At 35.3% G+C, this 22,048-nt stretch overlaps 1 protein-coding gene across 1 annotated transcript; it reads left to right on the plus strand.

The window, feature by feature from the left end:
* Window positions 1-716: 716 nt before the first annotated feature.
* LOC306858808 (palmitoyltransferase ZDHHC17) lies at window positions 717-21,845 on the plus strand. The gene is made up of 17 exons (XM_079399551.1): window positions 717-801; window positions 6,816-6,919; window positions 8,260-8,382; window positions 8,691-8,768; window positions 10,269-10,413; window positions 10,757-10,821; window positions 10,899-11,061; window positions 12,675-12,800; window positions 12,881-13,023; window positions 13,124-13,224; window positions 15,742-15,866; window positions 16,592-16,654; window positions 16,800-16,893; window positions 17,174-17,257; window positions 17,867-18,024; window positions 18,495-18,589; window positions 19,046-21,845. The coding sequence occupies exons 1-17, from the start codon at window positions 739-741 to the stop codon at window positions 19,182-19,184; spliced, it is 1,869 nt and encodes a 622-aa protein (XP_079255677.1). The 5' UTR covers window positions 717-738; the 3' UTR covers window positions 19,185-21,845.
* The last annotated feature ends 203 nt before the right edge of the window (window positions 21,846-22,048 follow it).

Below are 22,048 nucleotides of genomic sequence, written 5' to 3' on the forward strand. Positions count from 1 at the left end.
TTTCTAAAAAAATAAAAAAGTGATAATGTAATCCATGTCTCTTTGTTATTTGGGGATGTATTTAGTTTTAAAACAGTAAATATATATTTTTAGTTTTGATTAATCTTGTAATTATTTCAATTGCATGATTCCTGATTTCTCTTTTGGAAATGTAATTCTTGGTTTTATAGATTATGAATCAGGAAATGCGTTATTTTATTAATTTTATACATGTTTCAACTTATTTTATGCAATTTACACAGATTTTATTAATTATTGCTATTTTACATATAAGCTATTGCTCTCTGAAACTAATAATAATAATATGTACAAATGATTAAAACAATAGCCATTACTGGTATAATCATAACAAAACCAACTTTATATATTTCATACAGATTTCATTAATTATTTGCACTTTCCATAAGCTATTAGTCTCTGAAGCTGAAAAAACAACAACAAAAAGTGTAAATGTAAATGTTAAAAATTTTTTTAATAATATTTAAAACTTTTTTATTTTATATTTATATTTTATATAGCTTTTGTGTGATAATTTGGCATTTGCCAATTAATCTAGAAAAACTAATACCTATAGGTTATTACTAGTATAATATATAATATTACACATATATGATATGCCTCCAATGTCAAATCTAACGTGCACGAGCGCTCTGCTTTCTCGTGCACGCGCGCTTCTCTCCTGTTTATCGCCCCCTAAATGTTTTTTTCCCGTGATGCTCCGCGTGGTCGAGCAGCAAGATGGCGGACGCTCTGGATGAATTTAAGAAGGAAACTGGATGCGTCCCGATCCTCCATCCTGAGGTAAAAAATACAGCCTTTATCCAGCTGCAGCACGGCAGCGATCCTAAACGAAGCCGGAGTGTTTTCAGGGCTAGTAAAAGCGTTATTTCTCCCGCTAAATTCTCTCAGTGAAGGAGAGGGGCTAATTCCCCCCCACTGCTGCGTAATAGCATTGCAGCTAACGCTAGCTTTTCATATTCATAGATTATATATTTAATAGTCGCTTTATCGCATGTCTAATCTCATATTTGAAGGCAGAGGTGTGTTTTTACTCCATATCGTGCAGTGACAAACGTGACATTAGCATATTTGTGGAGATATCCAGTGTGCAGTGTGCATCTAAATGACACACCATTCACAATCATTACCCTCAGATTTTAACATTGATTGTGCCATATTGTTTTATTAATAAGCCTTTAGTACACTATAGAAGACTGTCGGAGTGCGTTTGAATGCATTTTGGTGAAATGAATATAATGACAGATCTGTTTCTGGTCTGTCATTGTTATATATTCACTAATATATTCAAGGATAATGATTTACATAACATTGACAGAGTTTTATATGTGCAATGGGTGATGAATAAACAGGACACCTCTGAGTTTAATTACTAAATTATAACATGACACCTCAAAAATGCATTCAAGGAAAATTAATTGCATTTATTTTCACACTTGTTTTTATTGCGCTGAGCTCAGTGCTGGTGTGTGTAGTGAGACCGCTTGCTCATATGGGACCATAGAGCTGATCACACACATGTGTTTGAGTGAATGGAAACATCAGCCAGTCAAACTAACACACGCTGACCTGTTGGACTGAAAGGAAGATCTCAGTGTTACTAGTTATGCACAATACATTAATATTATGTGGTCAACCAATATGTTTTTTTTAAATGACCAATACTTATACTGATATCTGCAGAGCATGGTGGCAAAGGCTGACATAATACAATTTAATAACAGAAGTGAATGCTTATAATACATAATATTTGCTGAAGACAATGTTATGTTATGTAAATGACTTTTTGGTGTTTGCTGTCTGCTATGTTCCCTGGTTTTCAGCGGGATGATAGTGATGATAGAGCGTGAAACCATGATAGAGATGGTGTTTTGCATGTGGCCGTTTGAGATGAATAGTTCAGCTGTCCTCATAATTTGGTGTGTGATGGATTATCAAGAGGTTATATTATAATATGGAGCATTTGTTTGTTTGCTGATTGTGGAAAAAATGTGGGACATGAAGTAAAACCTAATGTACGTTCATATTGGAAACAGTATTAGTAAAGTTAAAACTAAGACTAAAAAATATGAATTAAATTTTGCTTCAACTAGTTACCAAGGAAACCTTTCTCATTTTGATTTAGTACTTGATGTAGTAAAAAGTAAATACATAAACTGAAATAATGAAAAGAAGCATAGACATGTTTAAAAAGAGATTGCAAAACCCAAAAATGGACAAAAAAAAAAAAATTTAATTAAAATATATGTATAGTATATAGTTTTTAAAGTATAGTTATACTAAAATAACACGGATGTCTTGTTAGTGTTTTAAAAAATTAATAAAAATGACAACCACACAAAACTGCTAAAACTTTAACTAAAATTAATATTAAAATAAAAAATAGATAGAAATAGAAAATATATTAATAAAATACTATCCATTCTATATCTCGATGAAAATGACAAACAAAAAATGAAAAAAAAAAAAACTAATAAATATTTAACAATTAAAAAATGCAATATGTTGTATTTGTATTGCAAAATAACACTAATGATATGTCAGTTTGAAAAAAAGACAAAACCACACAACGAAATTATTAAAACTTTAAATAAAATTTAAATTAAAATAGAAAATAGATAAATTAAAATCTATTTCAAAATATTAATAGAAACTATTGTATGACACAACAATATCAAAAAACATTGATTGTGCTGCAAAAATCCCACCAGAGCAGAAGGAAACCCGTCTACTATGAAAGACACAATCTGTGCATTTGACTTAAGTTAAACAATGCTGTTAACTAAAGGAAAGTCAACAGGATCTCGTTCCCTTCAGATGCTTTGGCCCTTTGTCACCTGGGTGGGTGGCTTTGGGGCCGCACAGTCATATTGTGGCATTGAATAAAAATAGACAAAGAAATCTGACTACAAATAATGAGTTTAGTCATGAAAAAATAATGTTTATTCTGAGATAAAAATAATATATCTTTAATTTCGACATATCTTTATGATATGTGTCATTGCACTGACAGTGTGAATATAATTTCTCGATGACGCTCAGTCCAGACATGTCGTTACGGATGTTGACATGAACTAAAGATATAAATGGCTAACGTAATTAACAGAAGCTGTTGATAAAGCACACGCTCTCCAGAGCTGAATGCTTAATGTCTTCCTGTTTTAATAGGAAGCCAGTGTGTGTCACATGGTCCCACAGATGCTGTAACCGCTCGTTTCCTCACTGGCAGGAGGAACATTATGCCCGTATTGAATTAGACCAACGGCTCTGATACCAGGCGCAAAACTATTGAATGAAACAACCAGACACCTTTATAAAGGCCTGCCGGTGATGCTGAATCTCCCTGCTCATTTTTATCAGTTCTGTTTGGTGGTCTGGACTGACACGTCTTGCATAACATATGTTTTTCTGATCGTTAAAATTGTATATAATAACCTGCATTAGCATTAATGCTCTGTGTATGACTTATACATTTGGATTAAGTGCACATCTGCTAGCAGAGAGCTCCTCGGTTTAGTCTACCCTGCTTTTATGCCACATTTAGCCTACCATGTTTTCTAATGGAATACTAGCATACTGTACAAATATATGTTATAAATATGATATGAATAGTTGTTGATATCGGCCGATATTTTGCAAGTTTTTCTGATGAGCAGCTTTTCTTTTGAAAGTGGTGCGCGCTATCCAGTTGGCTAATATGTCATTCATGTCATTTGTCACTGTACTGTATGTAAAATTAGCATTACCTGGTCTTTATTTGAGAAAATATGATTCTCTGTTTGCTAATATTTCATGTTTTCTGGAATAATAGTATTCTGTAGGCTACTTGTTAAATATGTAGCCTATAATAAATTGGTGAATTGCTGTTGACCGATATATAAGCAAGGCCGATATATCGGCCAATATTTGTTTTGTTTTTTTGGCACGATAACCAGCTTTTATTTTGACAGCACTAAGAATGGTAGTAAGCGTGTGAGATGCGAGCGTAATATTTAAATCAGTGATTTCATTCATGTCATATTTCACTGTGTACTGTATGTAAAATTAGCATTACATAGTCTTTATTTGAGAGAATTTGATTCCCAGTGCACACAAACTTACCATATTAATGAGTGCACTGATGGTTGCAGTGTTTGTCCTTTTTTATTCATGTTTTTAACGGTTTCTTTATTTGCGAAAAAATATTATAATAGGATTACAGAGCCAAGGAGTTGATAAAGAATGAATCTGTTTATTTTACAGATTTTTTATCAAGTTTAAATAATTTTTTCATAGATTAATTTTACAATTGTTTTTAATTAATTAAATACGTAAAATCAAAATTTTATCGCATGGACTTTTATTTAAATGAAGAAGTGTAATGTTATGTATATCTGCTTTATATCGTCCAGTTATTATAATGGGAATTTTTTATTTATTTATTTATTTATTGATTGATTAATAATTATTATGAGTTGAAGAAATGTAAAAAATCACGGTTGATATTGCTTCCTGTTGAACATTCATATGTTAACTAGTACGTTTGAAGTTAAAGATAATATTTACCATATCCAAACCGCAGGCCGTTATACATTTCATAAATGTTTGACTAAAACCTTTTTTCTTGATTTCAGAGGGCATAGTTCAGCCAGCTAGATCATTTTCAGCAGGGTTCTGGCTGTATGTTGTGTTATTGTGCTGGATCATTAACTTTTGATGGATGACCCCATTTAATGTACTTGCTGCTGGACTGACCTCTGACCTCTAGAAGAGCCTTTTAGAAATAAAGATTTGACTGTACATCCTCTTCATGCAGATTCTCATCAGAGATGCTTTGCTGTAGGGTAATTGTGGATTCGGATGATCTCGCTAGGCTTTTCTCTGGACGTGTGGCTGCTGGATGAAACTTTGTGTTGATAATATGTGTAATCGTGTCTAGACGGATCGGTGTGCGCGGTGTGTTTGTGAAGGTAACAACGAGTCACAGGGCTATGTATTTAGTGGTTTTTGGTGCAAGTGTGCAGGTTCTTGCCTATTTAGGTTACTCTGTCCCTGCTGTTTACTCTTCACTAATGAGTTTAAGGATTATTTGAATGCCACTGATTATAAATCAGCAGTCTCGTTTACAGTGTTTTGCAGTTTATCATCTTTATATGTGAATGACTGTGACTGGGGTGTGTGTGTGTGTGTGTGCGCATCTCTCACACACACACACAGACACACAAACACACAAAGGGAGCTCGGTGTGTTTGCCAGGATTCCCTTGTGTCCTATGGGTGTTTTCTGTTTGCCCTTTGCATGTGTTTCAAGCTTTTGCTATAAGGTGTCTATTTTAAATATGTGGTGTTTAAAAAATTTATGGTGGGTAATAATGTCTGTAGCCTAATATTATAATATTAGATATATAATAATATTTTAATGTTTTGGTTTACAGTGAATATTTTCTACATTTAAAAATCATAAAAATATTTTTTTTAGTGGAGTTTTGAGTGGTCCTTCAGTATATAAATCAGTCTAAAAGCATACATTTAAATGAAATAAAACCAAAAAATATATTAAATTAAATTATAAAATAAAATAAATGCAATTAAATAAAAACAATAATGGAGGTTCAGGTCAGAATGGCTTTTAATACAATGGACAGAGACCCTCCCCACCAATCAATAGGTCTGAAGCTTCTGGACATCTGCTGGTCATTACACACACACCCTGACCTGTGACCTGTGAGCACAAGCAGTCTGAGGGGTTTATTAGTCTAATTATAATGTTAGACAAAGTTTCTTGAACAGCTTTCTTGCTGACCATTAGTATTAAGCTGCATATTCTTGCTACTGTACTGTTAATTTGATGTATAAATAGCATTTGTAATGATTAGTTAACCTCCGCATACTGCCATAGTTTTCCTAGATGGACTGAAAAAAAATTGATTAGTAAATGTGGTAATGAATGATAGTTAGGTCATCATAACAGTGAAATAAGCTATATTTGCGGTTGTGTTTCAGTTAGGGCTGAACGATAATGAAGTTCTAAAATAACTGAAGATATCAAATATATACATAGATGGGGCAGATTTTTGAGTAGTGGTTAAAATATAATATAAAATAAAAATGAAACACTTAAAATGTAAATTAAAATGATAATAAATTAAATTATAATATAAAAAATAGCCTAAATAACTAAATAAAATGAACTGATTTTCTGTAAAAAAGTAATCACTAATAATCACAATTATTTTGCTTAATTATAACAGTTTTTAATCATGATTGTTTAAAATTGGGAAATGAATTTTTTTATTTTTTTTATTTAATAAGCATTATTGCACTTTCATGTAAGCACAGAGAAGGAAACTGTCAATTCAGGATTTATTTGACTTTATGTAGTTTCCTGATTCATTATATTTAGAATTTACATTAATAATAATAATAAAAAAAACAACAACTATGTAATGAAAACTGGTAAAACCTTAAAAAGCGTCTCTCTGGAGCTAAAACAGTGAAATTCGTAATATAAATTGTAATAAACTTACAATAAAATGATGTAGTAGAGATTCATGTTTGGATATCACAAATATCACAGACGATTATGCTTAAATAATTGTGACGAGCAGAAATTGTGATCTTGGTTGAAATATGATTAATTGCGCAGTTTTCTGTTTTCCATGATATGACGCCTTTAAAAATCTCTTTCAGTGTGTGTGTGTTTTTAGAGACTGACCGTATGTATGACACGTTGTGTCCAGGATCCTCAGTGTCATTCATCACTCATCCGTCTATCTGATGGCTCTATAGAGATGAACTGACTGGGATTCTCTCCCGCAGGAAATTAAACCCCAGAGTCACTATAACCATGACTACAGTGAGAGCGTCAGCCGCAAGAGCCACGTGGATGACTACAGCACTTGGGACATCGTCAAAGCCACCCAGTGAGTCCACACACACACACACATCGGAACAACTGTCTACACAAATATCCCCCACCCAGAAACAACTAGACGATAATCATGTCATCAAAACCATGTCAGATGAGCAGCATGATTCTGTATTATCAGAGAACGCAAAAGACTTTCCATTTTTTTGACAGTTGTTTGCTGGCCAGTGTTAAATTTAACAAAAACTATGACCAAAAAAAATAAAAACATTATTATTTTTTTCAATAACTAATAAAAACTCTGTATATCCAAAATGTCTCTATATTGCTTTCAACATAAGAGGAGATAAAATATAGACCTTCAAGAGTTTTCATGTTTTAGGTTGCCAGATGTCAAGAGTTTAAATCCCCCATTATGGAGTCCTATGAAATCTCTTATTTTTTCCCAAATTCTGTTTTATTTTTTCATAATTTAATACATTTTTTCTGTTTAAATTAAATTTTTTCTCTTCTTTCTATTTGAATTTTCTGGACTATGTTTTAATGGGCAATCAGAAGTCATGTTTAATCATTGATAATCATGAAACTTACACAACTTAGCAATAATTCATAAAACAATTTACCAAAAATTAAATTTTTAGGACCCTAAAAATCTATATGTGTTCTGTTTTACCAAATTCTGTGTTTTGCATTTGAATTTTTCTGGATTCCATTTTAATGGTTTAATTCAATTTTAATAATCGAAAGAGCATGTCCAATTAATTCATAAAAATGTATTTATATAAACTTAATTTATTTATTTATTTAACAATAATTGGCCCTATGATTTTTTTTTATTTATTTTTTTTATTGTGTGCATTTTAATTTTACTGGTAATCAAAAGAAGGCATAAAACATTAATTTAGTTGATCTTTTAATCATATGAAAATTAAATAAATTATTAATTGTTTTGGTAAACAAAGTGCTACACAACCTTGTTTATGATTGCGGTTGCTGAATAAATGTACTTACACAACCTATGTGTCACAATACAAAGACTTTTATGTTTTGATAGAAAGACATGAATATAATTCAGAATTATTGGAATTAATTCTAGGAAAGTCTCTGTTTTAGCTTTTGAGAGACCAGTTTTCAATGTTTTCAATGAGTGTTTGTTTATATTTATTGACTAAAACTAGACTAAAATTCCAGAACATTGTCAACTAAAACCTGACTAAACTAAAACAGGACAGGTTGACTAAATATGATAAAAAAAAAGACATTTGACACAGGACTAAGACTAATTAAAAAAAAAAAAACATCTGACAAAGCGAACACCAATGTTGGCAAAATAGATAAAAGCTGCTGTTCAGGGGTGTTTTAATATGGTGTAATTTGAGGTGTTTTTGTGCTCAGGTACGGGATATTCGAGCGATGCCGTGAGCTGGTGGAGGCCGGATATGACGTGCGTCAGCCGGATAAAGAAAATGTCACACTTTTGCACTGGGCGGCAATCAACAACCGCATAGACCTGGTCAAGTACGTCTCTCTCGTATTCATTTTATACACATTCCACGCTCTCTCCTGGATCCCTGGATTTTTTTCCTCACGTTATTAAGACAGAACACACATGCGCACACAGAGGAATGGATAGAGTTATTACTCTGTCAGCGCTCAGATGAGAAAAGCTTGAAATTCCATTAGAGAGGCTGTGTGTGCATATCCTCCTCTTAATAAGCGCCTTCTCTGGCACAGTCATTCATTTTACGCTGCTCTCGTTTCCAACTGTAAGATAAATCCTATATGTCTCGTTTCCTGAATGCTGTCTGTCGGTCCACTCTTTTTAGGTACTATATATCTAAAGGTGCCATAGTCGACCAGCTGGGAGGAGATCTCAACTCTACACCACTGCACTGGGCTACAAGGTGTGCGTTTGAAATGCAATACCAGCATACTGCTTATTGCAGACCACCTCGTATATACTGTATACTGCTTGCTATTTAATTAATTACTATGAAGAAATGTGGTTTCATGACCTCAGTGTTAATCTGTGTAAAAATATTGTGAATTTTTTATTTTATTTTTTTACTTAAATTTTCTGGTTTGTTCATCTCACTGGAGATGGAAGGGTAATTGAAATAAAGCGGAAATTAAATAAAAAACTGAGAAACTTAAATGATGAAACTTAAAATTAGCTGAAATAAAATATGTTTTAAGTTGAAGTACTAAAATTACAATAACTAAAGCTGAAACAAGTTAAAGTAGAAATACAAAAACTAAAACTAATAAAAAATAATGAGCACAAAATTTCTCAATCTTAAATTATAATTAAAACATTTTTCGGGGAATTGAAATGAAGCTGAAATGAAATATAAATATTAGATAAACAAATTATCTAAAATAAAAAGTTGAAGTTGAACTGAAATACGTTTAAGTAAATTTTAAATAAAACAAATGTAAATTACTTAAACTAAAAATTAAACCATCTTTGAGTAATTGAAGTTAAGCTGAAATTAAATGTAAATATTAGATGCAAAAACTTGCAAAACTTGTTAAAAAGGAAACATATCTGAAATAAAATAAGTTTAAAGGTGTAGTACTAAAATTATAAAAATTCAAATTGAAATAAGTAAATTAAAGCTAAATAGAAATATAAAAAAATTAAACTAATAAAAATGGCAATGCAAAACAATATTACTGCAACTTAAATTCAAATGAATACATTTTTAGTTAATTAAAATAAAGCTGAAATTAAATATAATAATTAGAAGGGGGGGGGGGAGAAAATTAGCTGAAATAATTTGAATGTGTAAAATTGCAAAAACTAAAGAATTAAGTTAATGAAATCTGAATAGAAATAAAAACAAAATAAAAATGACAAACAAAACAGATATGACTAAAACGTCAACTAAAAATTTGACAAATTTAAAATGAGAAATTAACTTTTTTTAAATTATTTAAAAAAAAAGTAAAACAAATAAATACAATAATAGTACATACCTGTATATTATACTAAAACAGGGATCCTCAAATCTGGCCCAAGAGTTCCATTTTCCTGCAGAGTTTAGCTCTAAACCTAATCAGACACACCTGAGCATGCTAATCAATGTCTTCAGGATCATTAGAAAATCACAGGTAGGTGAGTTTGATCAGGGTTGGAGCTAAACTTTGCAGCGCATTAGCTCTCCAGGACAAGATTTAAGGAAACCTGTAGTAAAACAGTAGTGCATTACATTGTGAGATGCATTGTGTTCTGTTGTAGTTTGTGCGATGTGTTAGGTTATCCAGTTATTCAGTGCATACAATAATGTGCATAGTGTGCACACTGCAAAAACAGTGCAAGTATGCCAGTACTGCATGTATGTTTAGTGTGTGCGTGATGTTTTATTAATGCACACACCTCTCCTCTGCTCTCTCTCATTCAGACAGGGCCATCTCTCCATGGTGGTGCAGTTAATGAAGTACGGCGCTGATCCTTCTCTCATCGATGGCGAGGGATGCAGTTGTGTGCATCTAGCCACTCAGTTTGGACACACCTCTATTGTGGCGTATCTCATTGCCAAAGGACAGGTACACTTGTTTAACGCTTAGAAAACGCTCTGTGGGGCACTGATCTCATCAAAACAAAAAATGACAGTCACAGCCAATCAGAATATTTTGATTGTGATTTTGAGCCAATGAGATTTCACTGTGGGTGGAGCTACTCAGGAAGACACCCTATCACTCAATACTGTTTATTAACATGCCAAAGAGTGGATTTATCATGCATTTTGTTGTGCTTGGTCCATTTTCAGCCTGCAGGGGGCGTTTATGACATTTCCATCCATGGAGGTTTGACCTCTAGGAAAGATGACACTGTGTTTGAACTCAGTCTGATCTTTCTTTTAAGTCTTCTCTGTGTCGTATTTTCCAGGATGTGGATATGATGGATCAGAATGGCATGACCCCTTTGATGTGGGCGGCTTATCGGATGCACAGGTGCGTGTGTATTGTGAGAAGAAATGTATTGTTTTGCCAATGCCAGATGTAAAGCTAATTAGATGGGATTTCTGCAGTGTTGACCCGACACGGCTGTTGCTGACGTTTAACGTGTCGGTGAATCTGGGTGATAAGTATCATAAGAACACTGCTCTGCACTGGGCGGTTCTGGCTGGAAACACTACCGTCATCAGCCTGCTGTTGGAGGCCAATGCTAATGTCGACTCACAGAACATCAAGGTAAAGTCCTACACTAGCATACTGAAATCAAGTGTGTAGATTTGAGGTACTTTTTTTTCTAAATTACCGTATTGACCCCAATAGAAGACTACTCTGATTATAAGACACCCCCCCCCCCCCCCCCCCCCCCCTTTTCAAGATGTACCTTTTGGAAACTAAATCTTGTTTTTTCTTCAATTATTTTCATATTGCATATTTTTCCTATTAAAATTTTTGTTTTGAAAGCAATCACAGTTTTAAATATACACTTTTTGATAAACCATAAAAATAACAGGTAGCCTGAATTATCTGAATTATACAAAAATAATCCTATCCATCTCATAGTAGCCTAGCAAAATGTCATTAACAGTAGAAGTGAAATCTTATTGTAGTCTTCAACTTACGTTTGAAAATCACTTATAGAGGAAGTTTGGTCCCATCAGGCTAACATGACAGTCATAACTCATGCCACTATAAGCTTTTTTTTTTTTTCTTTTGTTTTCACTTGCGATGTTCTAACATTACAACACACATACAGTACATGCGTATTTTATGGCACACTCGTTTTACACGTATTTGGCACCACCTATTGTTGTGGGAGTATTATTGACATGTCAAAGTCTAGACCCTGAATATAAGACGACCACGTTTTTTCAGATGCATTTGCAAGAAAAAAAAACATTGTCTTATATTCAGGTCAATACGGTATAATTATCGGCATCGGCCAGAAAGTTTGCTTTATGGCCACTAAATGCTGAATGCAGAACTTTTATTTTGACACCCATTCTTCTTTATTTAACCGTTCTGTCTGATAATTGAACAGCAAATGCTGTAACACCTTTTCATACTGTATGTATTCAACAAATATTAATTTTAAATAAGTATTTTAATATTTAATGCCACAAACCTCGCTAACTCTAGTTGTTAGGGATACAAATGCTTTTTTTGCTGTGTGCTGTATGTAAAATTAATGTTATGTGGTCTTTATTTGAGAAAATATGATTCCTAGTGCGAACTTTCAGTTATAGTGTTTACTTCCTTTTTTTTGGTATTTTTAAACTTCTTGATTTGTGAAAAGTAGTATGATAGGATTACACAATCAGAAGTTGCTATGCAAAGTATAAATCTATTTTACTTATTTATGAGCAAATAAAAAAAATAAAAAAAAATTCAAATTATTTATTTCAAATTATTTCAGTAAATGTTGTTTAAAATGAATATAAATTACATTGCAGTAATTAAGTATATGTTATATCTTTATATAATAGAGTAATTTCTGCTTAGTGTTATTGTAGTATTATTTTTATACTGTTGTAGATTTTATAAATTTTTTGTATTTTCTTTTTTCATTTTAAATGGTTTAATTTTAATAATTTGGTTATATGCTTTTGTCGTGTATGATTTTTTTTTTTCTTCAAATATTTCTAAATAGTTTAAATTTTTTTTATTTTAGTTTTTAGTTTTACCTTAATTTTTTATTTCAGTTAGTAATTTTAAAAGGTGAAATTAAATTCAGTTTATTTTATTTTTGATTTGGCTTTATTTCAGTGAACACAAATGTATAATAGTTATAGATTTAATTAATGATGACCACACTGGTGCACATGACATCTAATAATATTTATTGGTTGCAGGGGGAGACGCCACTGGATTTGGCCAAACAGAGGAAAAATGTGTGGATGATAAATCATCTGCAGGAGGCCAGACAAGCCAAAGGTTACGATAGTCCCTCGTACCTGAAACGGCTCAAAATGGACAAGGTAGAGCAACCGATCAATTACTATTAAGGAGAAATCACAATGTATTGTGTGCACTCTGACGTTTCTCTGTCCGTGTGCAGGAGTTCAGGCAGAAGGTGATGTTGGGAACTCCGTTCCTGGTGATCTGGTTGGTGGGATTTATCGCCGATCTGGACATTGACTCCTGGCTCATCAAGGGTGCGATGTATGCAGCGGTGTGGCTCATCGTGCAGTTTCTGTCCAAGTACGACGCCGTATTACCCATCTGTGGTGCTGCTCAGCCTTTTAATGCATTCTGATGTGAATGCGAAGCGTCATTGCTAATATTTGATCTCTGCTTCTAGGGCTTTCTTCGATCACTCCATGCATAGTGCTCTTCCTCTGGGCATCTATATGGCCACTAAGTTCTGGATGTACATCACCTGGTTTTATTGGTTCTGGAATGATATCCTTTTCAGTTGCTCCATCATTCTGATGAGCATAATAAGAAACTGATGCAACTCAATTAGGCTGATTCAACCCACTTAATTGGAATATTGTATTTAGTTCTTCTGACAAAACATAATTTATCAGCAAAAGCAAATCCAGCATTTGCCTTAGTGATTCACATAAGCATCCATTTATATGTTGGTTGACTCAGATGAACATGCGTATAAGAGTGCTGACAGCAGGAAACCAGGTCAGCTTTTTATCCAAGAGCTAAAGAATTTGATATCTTCCTTTGAAAACGCCTTCTTTTTCTGTCTTTGTTGTTTTCCCGACATGAAACTTAAAACTGGGTTACTGAAGTGACCCAATTTATTTGGCAATATCTCACTTTTCAGTGTTGAAAGATCTGACAATGATCTGGTAGAGAAGATTGTTTGTTTAAACGGACTTAATGAAAAGAACTGATGATAGAAATATGGAGTTTAGCAGTATGCTTCAGCGTCTGAATGTTTTCATCCATTCACACTTCATGAAAACAAACTGAGAATATCCCTCTTTCACCCACGGTTTACTGAGGCGAACTTGAGTTAGTGGGTTTTTCAGGAGATAATTCGTTTTAAGTTGTGTTGAAGTGGAAAAGTGTAGGCAGATACATCATCTTTGATGGGCTAATTTTCCACAGAAAGTTTTATCAGGAGTGACTCGCACAGTAAATGTAGTGAATTTGACACCTTAAGTGATATAGTGTGGGTGAGAGAAGGGCTGGGCGGTATTGTGCAATGGTAGAAATGTGTCAAATACTGGTAGATATTTCCACACGCTTATTGGTGCTGAGTGAAGCTTTACATTTATTTACAGGAGAGATAGACACAAAATTAGGTTTTGCAAAATAATAAATGCAATTGGGAACGGATTTGGAGAAATGCATCATTCCATCACTTGCTCACCAATGGATCCTCTGCAGTGAATGGGTGCCGTCAGAATTGCTGATTAAAACATCACAATAATCACAAGTAATCCGCACCACTCCAGTCCACCAGTTAACATCTTGTGGATTATTGATATGTTTTTATCAGATGTTTTGACTCTCATTCTGACGGCACCCATTCACTACAGAGGATCCATTGGTGAGCAAGTGATATAATGAATGTTTTCAAATCTGTTCCTGTAAACAAACAATATCATCTACAACTCGGATAGCCGGAGGGTCAGTAGGTTTACATTTTCGTGTGAATTATTCCTGTAAGGGGTCTTTGTTATTAAGCAGTCTTTTGTTATGAATAATCTGATCCATCAATTTGTGTCCATCAATTTGATCAATAATCAAATAAGATGGAGCACTTTTCATGTGTGATGTATTTATTTTTCTGGATTATCCAACATTTGGCATTCCTCTGTAGTTATTTAATATATATAAATGTTTTTTTGTTGAATTTCCAGCAAAAATATATTGTGCTATAAATGATGACTGTGATATATAATTACTCATACTGTGATATAAGATTCTGTTCATGACGCCCACCATTAGGTGTGAGAGAAAGCAAGTACAAACACAAGAAAGCCGAGTTCTTGTCTGGTAATGACAAAGTTGCATTTCTGTGGTTAAGGTGCTGTCAAACATTAGTGGTAAAATAGGATTTCTTCCTGAAGCTGACGCATTTTCTCATCTCCTGAGCAAACCAAGACGTGACTCGTGTCTGGATCTGCATCTCGAAGGAAGCTGCTGAAATGGGGTTCGTGTGGCTGTAATTGGAGGTTGTGGAGTGATGTTTAGTGTGCACAGAACCGCTGTGTGTCAAGGTACTTTAGGAATAGAAACGATGCGCTCAAACCCTGCTGCTGAAATCACTGAAATCAGACTGAGAGCTCTGGGTGGATCTGTTTCCCTCTCCCCTTTATCATCCAACAATAGATCATCTCCTCTGAGGATTGAGCTCTTATTTGTTTTCCTGCTGTAATTGTTGCCTGTATGCAGCTCAGCTCAACGAAACCACCGATCCCCTTACAAGAGAAACAGATTTTCTGCATTTGTCAATGTCTTTTTAGACATAGTTTGTCTTTGGTTGATGGAGATGCTCGTGTTACATCCAGATGTCAAAGCCACAAGGCAAACAGGAAATGTTACATTTTTAAAGAAATGATTCATTGAAATGTGGCAGCTCGGAATTCCACGGAACTTTCGGTCTCTGTTCAAAAAGTCATTTGTCAAACTCTGTTCTGTTTAAACGGGATGAGAGAAAGTACATTTCACTAATTTACTAAACTTGTGAAGTTTCTTAGATTTTTAATAGGACTATGAGTTTGCATGTCTTAAGAGGATCACAGTTTGATTGACTACTAGCTCAGTTATTATTTTTTGTTGTAAGATTTGCGAATAAATCATTCTTTTAAATAGGTTCTTTTCACTAAATCAGTGGGTCTTAAACGATACATTCAAAACAGTCTGATTCAATTAATTGGTCCAAAAAAAGTATTAACCCTGTTTATTCTTTTGCTGTGCCATATTAAACATAACTTCCTTAACTCTCCACACATCTCCCTTTCGTCACCGTCCACCTGCCCTTCCTGCTCAACAGTCTGGCTCTCTTCTACAACTTTGGCAAGTCTTGGAAGTCTGACCCTGGTATCATCAAAGCATCCGAGGAGCAGAAGAAAAAGGTAAATCGCTCTCAGGCCATCCGAGATGTAGCTGAGTTTGTTTCTTCATCAGATTTGGAGAAATGTATCATTCCATCACATGCTCTGCAGTGAATGGGTGCCGTCAGATTGAGAGTCCAAACAGCTGATAAAAACATCACAATAATCTACAAGTAATCCACACCAGTCCAGTCCAGCAATTAATGTCTTGTGATGCCAAAACCTGCACGTTTATAATCAACAAATCCATCATGATGATGTTGCTTCTGGCCAAAATACAAGTCCATAATCTATAATATTGCTTTCTCCAGTGAAAATGTTGTCTCATCTGAATCAGGAGAGAAATATGTACTGATTAAGCCCTGTTTACAAGCCAAAACAGTCCAAAATAAATATGTGGGTGGATTTTGATATGAGAGGACAAAAGTGAACATCATAAACATGCAGGTTTTGGCTTCACGAGACATTAATTGCTGGACTGGATTACTTGTGGATTACTGTGATGTTTTTATCAGCTGTTTTGACACTCATTCTGACGGTACCCATTCACTGCAGAGCATCCATTGGTGAACAAGTGATGGAATGCTACTTTTCTCCAAATCTTCAAGTGGTATGATTCAGGGCTTCTTAACTTGTGCCAGTAAGCAACCATCCGGAACACTGATGCTTTATGCACAGGAAAGCACCACTCATTTTCTTCAGAAAATGTAAAAATGCTCTGCTGTTTTCTCTTCTTCTCTCTTCAGACTATAGTTGAATTGGCAGAAACAGGCTGTCTGGATCTCAGCATATTCTGCAGCACCTGTTTGGTAATTATGACTCTCTTCCTTTCTGCACACCGCTGCTTGAACACAGTCAGTGTTGGCAAGCTGATAACTCAACAGTCTGATTTGCATTGCAATTTCCATCGAGGTGCCCGTGCATAAAACCCTCACTTTAACGGCCTGTTCACAGATACGGAAGCCGATCAGATCGAAACACTGCGCTGTTTGCAATCGATGCATCGCCAAGTTTGATCACCACTGCCCGTGGGTTGGCAACTGCGTAGGTGAGTTTTTCAGTCATACACCTAAATTAAGTCCCACCAACCGTCCATCTCACATGCTTTTCCACCTGACATTAACATGAAAAGTCAGAGATTGGCTAGGAAATTGTTCACTATTGTGAAGAAAGCCCACTTAGCATTCCATAATCCAAATCTTTGACTAATTTGAGTCAAATGGGCTCAAATTTACATTCTCTCAATAGATAGTTGAGGGAATGTAAAGCGGCAGATATGACTCATTCCTTTCATTTGTCTGTTTTTTCCTCTCGTTGTTTGCGGACAGGAAGTGGAAACCACCGTTACTTTATGGGCTACTTGTTCTTCCTGTTGTGCATGATCTGTTGGATGATATACGGATGCATTTGCTGTAAGTACACTTGGGTTTGCATGGTTTTATGCGATCAATGAGATGATAAATGCATGTAGATCAATTTCAGAAGAAAATAGTATTCATTTTTGTTACACTCTACAAACAGGTTTCATTTGATAACATGAACAATACTTAAACAGCATTTAGACTCAACTGTGAACTAACATTAAATAGTGTTAAGTGCTGTAAAAATATAGTTAATTCGTAGTTCATGTTAGTTAATGCTTTAAAGGGATAGTTCACCCAAATATGAAAGTCTTGTCGTCATTGTCAGAAGATATTTTGAAGAATGCGTGTAACCAGTTGACGGTAGCCATTGACTTCTATAGTATGGAAAAAAATACTATGGAAGTCAATGGGTACCATCAACTGTTTGGTTACCAACATTCTTCAAAATATATTTTTTTATGTTGAACAGAAGAAATAAGCTCATACAGGTTTGGAATGACTTGATGGTGAGTAAATGATGACAATTTTCATTTTTGGGTGAACTATCCCTTTAATTAATATTAACAAATGAGACCTTATTGTTTTTATTTTTTGCATTAGTAGCATACATATGTATAATATTGATGAAGTGAACGTGATTGTGGTGTGTTTCTGCAGACTGGAGGATTCACTGTGCTACCAGCTACACTAAAGACGGCTTTTGGATCTACGTCACCCAGATCGCCACCTGCTCGCCGTGGATGTTCTGGATGTTTATCAACAGTGTGTTTCACTTCATGTGGGTCGCTGTGCTCATCATGTGCCAGCTCTACCAGGTAAGACACACTCAAGTCCAGATCTGTTACAAAAGCAAGAAAGCTGCCTACCTAGGCTACCTGGGAAGGCGTGGCCTAATGGCTAGAGAGTCGGACTCATAACCCAGCAGGAATTGTAGGTGGGGGAGGTGAATGTACAGCCACCTCCATATATCTTCCACCCTCAATACCACGACCGAGGTGCCCTTGAGCAAGGCACTGAACGCAACTTCTCCCCGGGTGCTGCCCACTGCTCCGGGTGCGTGTTCACGGTGTGTGTGTGCACTTTGGATGGGTTCCAAGTATGGGTAACCATACTTGGCCACATGTCACGTCACTTTCCCTTTCACTTTTTACATTTCCAGAAGCCTTTGTTTAGGTCTTCAGAATCCGTTTTAGTCTGCATGTTAACCTGTAAAAATTGAGTCGACTCACTAGGGTTTGGAACAGTTTTTGTGGTTTGATGTGAATGTTTGATGTGTCCTCCATAGATCGCTGTTCTGGGCATCACTACAAATGAGCGCATGAACGCCAGAAGATATAAGCACTTTAAAGTTACAGCCACATCCATCGAGAGCCCTTTCAAGTGAGTCCTTTAAACTCATTTCAGGCACTGAACATAGAGGAGGATGGTTTGTTTGTCAAGTGACCGTGACCTTTATTTAATATAATATAAAATTAACTCAAACTTGAGAAACTAAATTAAAACTACTCAAATATTTGAACAATGACTAATACAAATTTCAAAATGAATAATGCACAAAATACATTTAAACAAAACATTATAAATAAATGCTGTGCAAAAAAATGAAAAGCTAATAAGCAAAATAGTAATAACACTTTCAGATAATAACTAAAAAAAACTATTTAGGAATATTTGAATAATAAGTAATAAAAATTACAAAATGATAAAAATGACAAAACCTCCTAACAAAATGACTAAAAATGAAACCGAAATTGCTAAACTGAATAGTTTAGTCAGAACTATGACAGAATCAGTTGTTTTTAAGTTGCTCCCTTAACGTTGCTCCTGTGTTTTCAGTCACGGCTGTATGAGGAACCTCATAGATTTCTTCGAGCTGCGCTGCTGCGGTCTGCTGCGGCCCGTGGTAGTAGACTGGACCTCCCAGCACACAATAGAGTACGGCCAGACGTCCGGCTCAGGATACCAGCTGGTGTAGCGCGGTGAAGGAGCGACAGAGCGTTAGAGAAGATGGAGCGAGAGGGAGAAGAGGGGAGAGGTTTTCCTGAAGTGCTATTCAACTGGGACCATCTCCTTCACCGAGACTGCAAACCTCACCCAGTCAGGATAACGCATGCTGTCATTGGTTACCGTCACCAACTCCACCCGCCCACCTACCCAAGACGCAGGGACACGAGGAACAGGAAGTTTAATGACATCAGAGGCAGATCCTCGATTGGTCAGCAGAGACGTTTGTGTTTTGTTTCGCACATCGACTACTTTTCGTTTTACCTTGGTTTTCTTCCTGTGACCCCTTTTTTGTTGCTTTTAAAGTGATATCAGCTCTTCGTCGTGTGCAAGTCCTGGTTCAACCTGGAATTCTGTGTAGGAATGAGAATTAGCATCGCAAAAGCATCAGGCGATAATAGCGTTTGTGGTTTTAAGGAATTGTTCTGGCCAAAATTAGACTTTTTATTAGTATTTATTCATCCTCATGTCGCATCAAAACCATGTGACTGACTGTCTTACGTGGAACACAAAAAGAGATATTTAGCAGAATGTTCAGGCTGCTCTTTTCCATTCGAGTAGAAAGTGTTGTTTTTTCCTACGGAGAAAGTAATATGCATATGTTTGGAACGATATGATGATTAGTAAATAACGGTAGGTGAACGATTCCTTGAAGCTGCCTTGATTCGTCTGATCATGAATCAGATCAAAACAGGCATCCTATTGACACGCATTCATACGACTAGAGAGATGCCCTGTTTAAATAATGTGACTTAACATATTTATTTGAACCTATTTATGTAGTATTTTTCGAAGAGTAATTATGGTATCATGAGGTCATTTTACATGTCTTCATTTGGGTTTTAACATTTGCAGCATGTTTAGTTTAGGTGGGGTGAATCCCACGAAACGTGTCAAGAATATGAAGCCAGGTCACGTTTCACCCAAAAGTCAAAAATATATATTTTTTTAGATTATATTGTTTAGAAAAAATGAAGCCTGTTTGTGCATTTTATTGTTTTCATGAAAATGAAGTACATTTTCTCCATAATTCTCATTACCATCATGCACAAAGTATTTATATTATACTGCTTTTAAATTATGCTATTTTTGAAATCATTGCATTACAGATATTGTTTAATGCAAAACAACAAAAATACTGTATTGCAATGAGAATTACAACAAAAACACCTGAACGCATTATGGTAATGAGCATTGGGAAAGAGCAATGTGCTGAATTTACATCAATATAATGTTACAACAATGCAGAACAGTCTTCACACACACATATATATATATACCCACATATGTGCACATACTTATTTTTTTTTCACATTTTAGGTTGAAATGAGACCTGGACACGTTCTTGATGCGTTAATGAGATTAATCCTTCTGCATTTACAAGAAATAACACGCTTGTATGTGAACCTCTATATTTATTATCTATGAGTAGTTTTAGGAAGTGTATAAAGTTGAAATGCTGTTGAATAGCCATTAAGTGGACCTGATAGCTGTATGAACTTAAAGGTAGATGCCGTTTAACACGCCAGAGGGGCTCCTTCTGTCTTTTACCTTTTTTTTTTTTTTTTTTTTTTGTGGCAGCGACATTATTCGTCTGCCTACAATGCACTGATCTTTTTTTGTTTTTGTTCGTCGTTACTGAAGAAGCAAGCTCGTTTCCCCAGCGTCGCTGAGGGATCTTCATGTTTACGTAAAAAGAGGAAGCTCCTCCCCCTTTTTCTCTCCTCCATTTCCTCTTCCTGTTGGTGTGGCGTTGTCTTGGCAGCAGCAGCAGCTGACAGGATGAACTGATGTAAAGAATGTGCATCTGTACATATACGAACTAGATTCATTATTCTGTGAGTGACTTTCGTTGGTTTTTTATTTTCGTCTCTGTGTTAGTTGAAGCTGCTCCTAATTTTTTTAATCTTACCAAAAAGCGAAAAAACAAAAAAATCGACTATCAAAGTGTATGACTATAGCTTTTAGTGGCGTCTGGCACTGCTGTGTATAGACCTTTGACCTTGCAAGTCTCCACTGCATGTGTAAAGCCTGGACATAGTGATCACCCTGTCATCCGAAAGATGCCCCCCCCATCCCGTCCCGTCTGTAAATAGTGAATGTTCAGTATTTGCAACCGGATTTTTATTTTTTTTAATTCTTTTCTGTTTGCTTATACATTTTAAACCCGATGTGTGTATCGTTCTTGCGTGTCCCTCATGCTCTGCGACCGATCGGAGCTCTGCAGATGTATTATATCTGAATGTCCCATTCTCGTTGATTAATATTCAGCCTAAAGGGTTTCTTTTGTATGTTTCATTGCTGGGTTTGTTGTACCACTGGATGTACAAACTGTAAATGCCAGAGAAGGAGACGTGAGCAGACGCGGTCGATGGGCCCTGTGCTGTAATTTTGGGATTAGGCACAGTGACGGTCATTCATTCATACATGTGACACTGTTTTTAGAGAATATATTCACTCTGTTGTCCCTCTGCCTTTACGGTTTGGCCGGCTGTTTTCCCACCATGTGAAAAGCACATGCTCATCTCCAGTGCCTCAGCTGAGATCAGGACGTCACCCTACTCTGCTTCAGATGTAACTTATTGGGCATGGTTCAATTTTAATGGCTTTATTAATAAAACATTCGAAGGTGAAAGGCCTGTGCGTTACTTTTCAATATCACCACACGGCAGAGGCAAAGTGCTCTGACACTGAAGATGCTCGTACAATGACTACTCTATGAAACATTAACGCCAGTAGAGGGTTCAAAAAAGAATATTTTGCATAAAGAAAATTTACTTTATTTTTTAGGACCATTATTTGAATGACAGTAACATTTTCCCAAATTCTAATTAC

This window comes from Barbus barbus (assembly GCF_936440315.1).
Source record: "Barbus barbus genome assembly, chromosome: 39".
In the NCBI taxonomy this organism is placed as follows: Eukaryota; Metazoa; Chordata; class Actinopteri; order Cypriniformes; family Cyprinidae; genus Barbus; species Barbus barbus.